The sequence below is a fragment of the Penaeus chinensis genome, chromosome 10 (assembly GCF_019202785.1).
Source record: "Penaeus chinensis breed Huanghai No. 1 chromosome 10, ASM1920278v2, whole genome shotgun sequence".
NCBI classification, from domain to species: Eukaryota; Metazoa; Arthropoda; class Malacostraca; order Decapoda; family Penaeidae; genus Penaeus; species Penaeus chinensis.
In genome coordinates, this window is record NC_061828.1 from 3,074,485 (window position 1) to 3,076,984 (window position 2,500).

At 42.0% G+C, this 2,500-nt stretch overlaps 1 protein-coding gene across 1 annotated transcript in view; it reads right to left on the reverse strand.

Moving 5' to 3' along the window:
- LOC125029709 (zinc transporter 9-like) overlaps positions 1-2,500 on the reverse strand; it is a 14,427-nt gene that overhangs the window by 1,729 nt on the left and 10,198 nt on the right. Inside the window, exons 8-12 of the mRNA XM_047619788.1 lie at positions 2,201-2,338; positions 1,899-2,028; positions 1,508-1,718; positions 397-589; positions 22-135 (exon numbers count right to left, since the gene is read on the reverse strand). Coding sequence (XP_047475744.1) covers positions 22-135; positions 397-589; positions 1,508-1,718; positions 1,899-2,028; positions 2,201-2,338 — 786 coding nt within the window. The remainder of the gene's footprint in view (positions 1-21; positions 136-396; positions 590-1,507; positions 1,719-1,898; positions 2,029-2,200; positions 2,339-2,500) is intronic.

Sequence of the window (2,500 nt, forward strand, 5' to 3'; positions counted from 1 at the left end):
AAAACTTCCAAACCACTTCACCTTCAGTGTTTTCTCTATTCTATCAACTTCCGCTCCCAGACTGTCCACAATGTTCTCGCCATGCTTTAACATGAAGGCTTCCACCTCGTCGACCGTCTTTATGGCCTGTATTTCCTGAAAGGACAAGAGAGAAAACAATTTTGTGAAATGTCTTCTACCTACATTAACCCGTAACTTATAAACCTCCATAACTATAAGAGTTTAAGTAAAATAAACTCAACTTCTGGATCACCAAGAAGCACATCTGTTTTCTTTCACATCGGCATCGAACATACTCTATCACAACTCTCATCTACACGATTTATCATCTAACCCAAAATTCTTTATTTGAAGCAGATCCATGCCTTGGATTACCATTCTAACCTTCTCCCCTACCTTCATGATTGCATCTAAATCTTGCTTATCGAGGTAGCCACGTGTGAGTTCCCTGCCGTCAAAGTCTACCTCAGCTTTGTAGCGCACCAACCCCGTCCCCATGTCAATGCCCTTGACGTCGTAGATGGCACGGATCAGCACATCCCGCTCCAGCTCATCGTTGATCTTCTCCAGCCGGTACTGGGGGATGGATCTACAGGATGAGAGAAATTGGGTGATCAGTGTAACTTGGTAAAGAATCGAGACTATTGTTTGGTTTGGTTTCTTTTGATGTGTGTTGCCAAGGCACTTGCAAAGTCTTATCATTTAACCCCTTTTGATCCAGTAATGTGACCATCACATCATGAAAAAATCTGGCTTGAAGGGCGGATGACATGAACATGCTGTCACGGGAAAATCTGGCTGTAAGCCGGGTGATGCAAACCCGCTGTCGTGAGTGTTCCGGCTGAAGGCCAGGGTGATGGGAAAGATTTGCCCTGAGTGCACAAACCTCTTGGGAGGTGTATTAGACTTAGTTGGTGATTTTGCCATATTCCCATAGATGTACGAGTGTGGAATGTAATGTCTGTGAGCAGTGACTGGAAGAACGCCGGCTCCATGCAGGAAGCCATTTCCATAGTGAGCATCGTATTCCTGGCACCATGACCAGCAATGGTCTATTACAGAAAATTGAATATTATGCAAAAAAAAAAAAAAAAAAAAAAAATTAAATGGCCAATATGGACATTGGAAAATGGCAAAAAAGCTAAAAACGCTTATGCATAAAAGTAAGAAATAACTTTGCAAATAGATTATGAGTCTTGTCACTGCACACATGTGTTCACATGCGCCTGGCCTACAAGCCACCATCCGACAGATCAGCCACTCAAGTAACCCTAATGCCTGGATTTTTGGTCATGTGATTGCCATGACGCATCCGGATCTAAGGGGTTAATAGCTGCACTAAATTCTGTAAGACAAATATTACATACAGTCATTTTATCAAATTTGAATGCTTTCCAAAAGTAAAAAATAACAATCAAATAAATTTCTTAATGAGAAAAAGTATAAAACAAACTGAACAAAGGCACCAACAAATACAGAGAACCAGAAATTGTTCTTCCCCACTTACTTCCCAACCAACGCAGCTGAGTTGGTGTAGATTATGAATCCCGAAACCCCGGCCAAGATGCCCCCAATGAGGCACGACCCAATGGCATCAGGGATGTGTGAGCCAGTGACTGAAGTGAGGCCCATGCATGCCATCGCTACGCTGACCCCAATTACTGCCGCCATGTCCTCCAAAAGGACCACGTTTACACTTGGGTCTTGGCTGCGTAGGACTGCAGTGGAAGGGGGTGGAGAGAGGAGGAGGAGGCTTAGAAAAACATACTGAATGGCAAAGACACAATGCTGTGTTGATATACTGACAAAAAATTTATAGATATATGAGAGGGATGACAAAGCAACAAAGGAAAAAAAATACTTAATAAATACTTAATGAATTTATAGATTTGACGCACCATACTCAGTGAAGGACATCTGCTGTTGCTGAGCCCCTTTCCTGATGGCATGAGCGGCCATGAGAAGTGTTCCTCCTTCCGTAATAAGAGAGCCTCCGAGGATGTAGAAAGCCCAATAAAGGGGCAACACCTGCAAGACACCATAAATGACAATAATACATAAAAAAGAACCAGAAATAATGAACCAAAATACTGAATGCATAAATAATAAGGATGATGAGCCATGCACATATCACAATAATAAACAAGACTTACATCAACTGCAACTATCATACTAAACAGATAAAGAGAGCTGTATTTACCTCAGAGGGTGTCATGAGTCCAGATATGCCATGCTGGAAGGAGAGGCCGGCCCCAACACAGAAGATCATCGCACCAGAGATCAATGAAGACACATACCGCATGGTTGTGTAGCCGTAGGGATGTACCACGTCAGCCCGCTAATGTAGGTAATATTAGTATGAGGGAATTGTAGTAGGAATGGATATTTGGATAACAATGTATCCTTCCAGGGATAAATATATGCAATTTCTATACTAGCATACTGAAAGTTTTTATGAAACATAAGAACAGAAGCTAATGGTTTAGCTTAATTCTGAGGA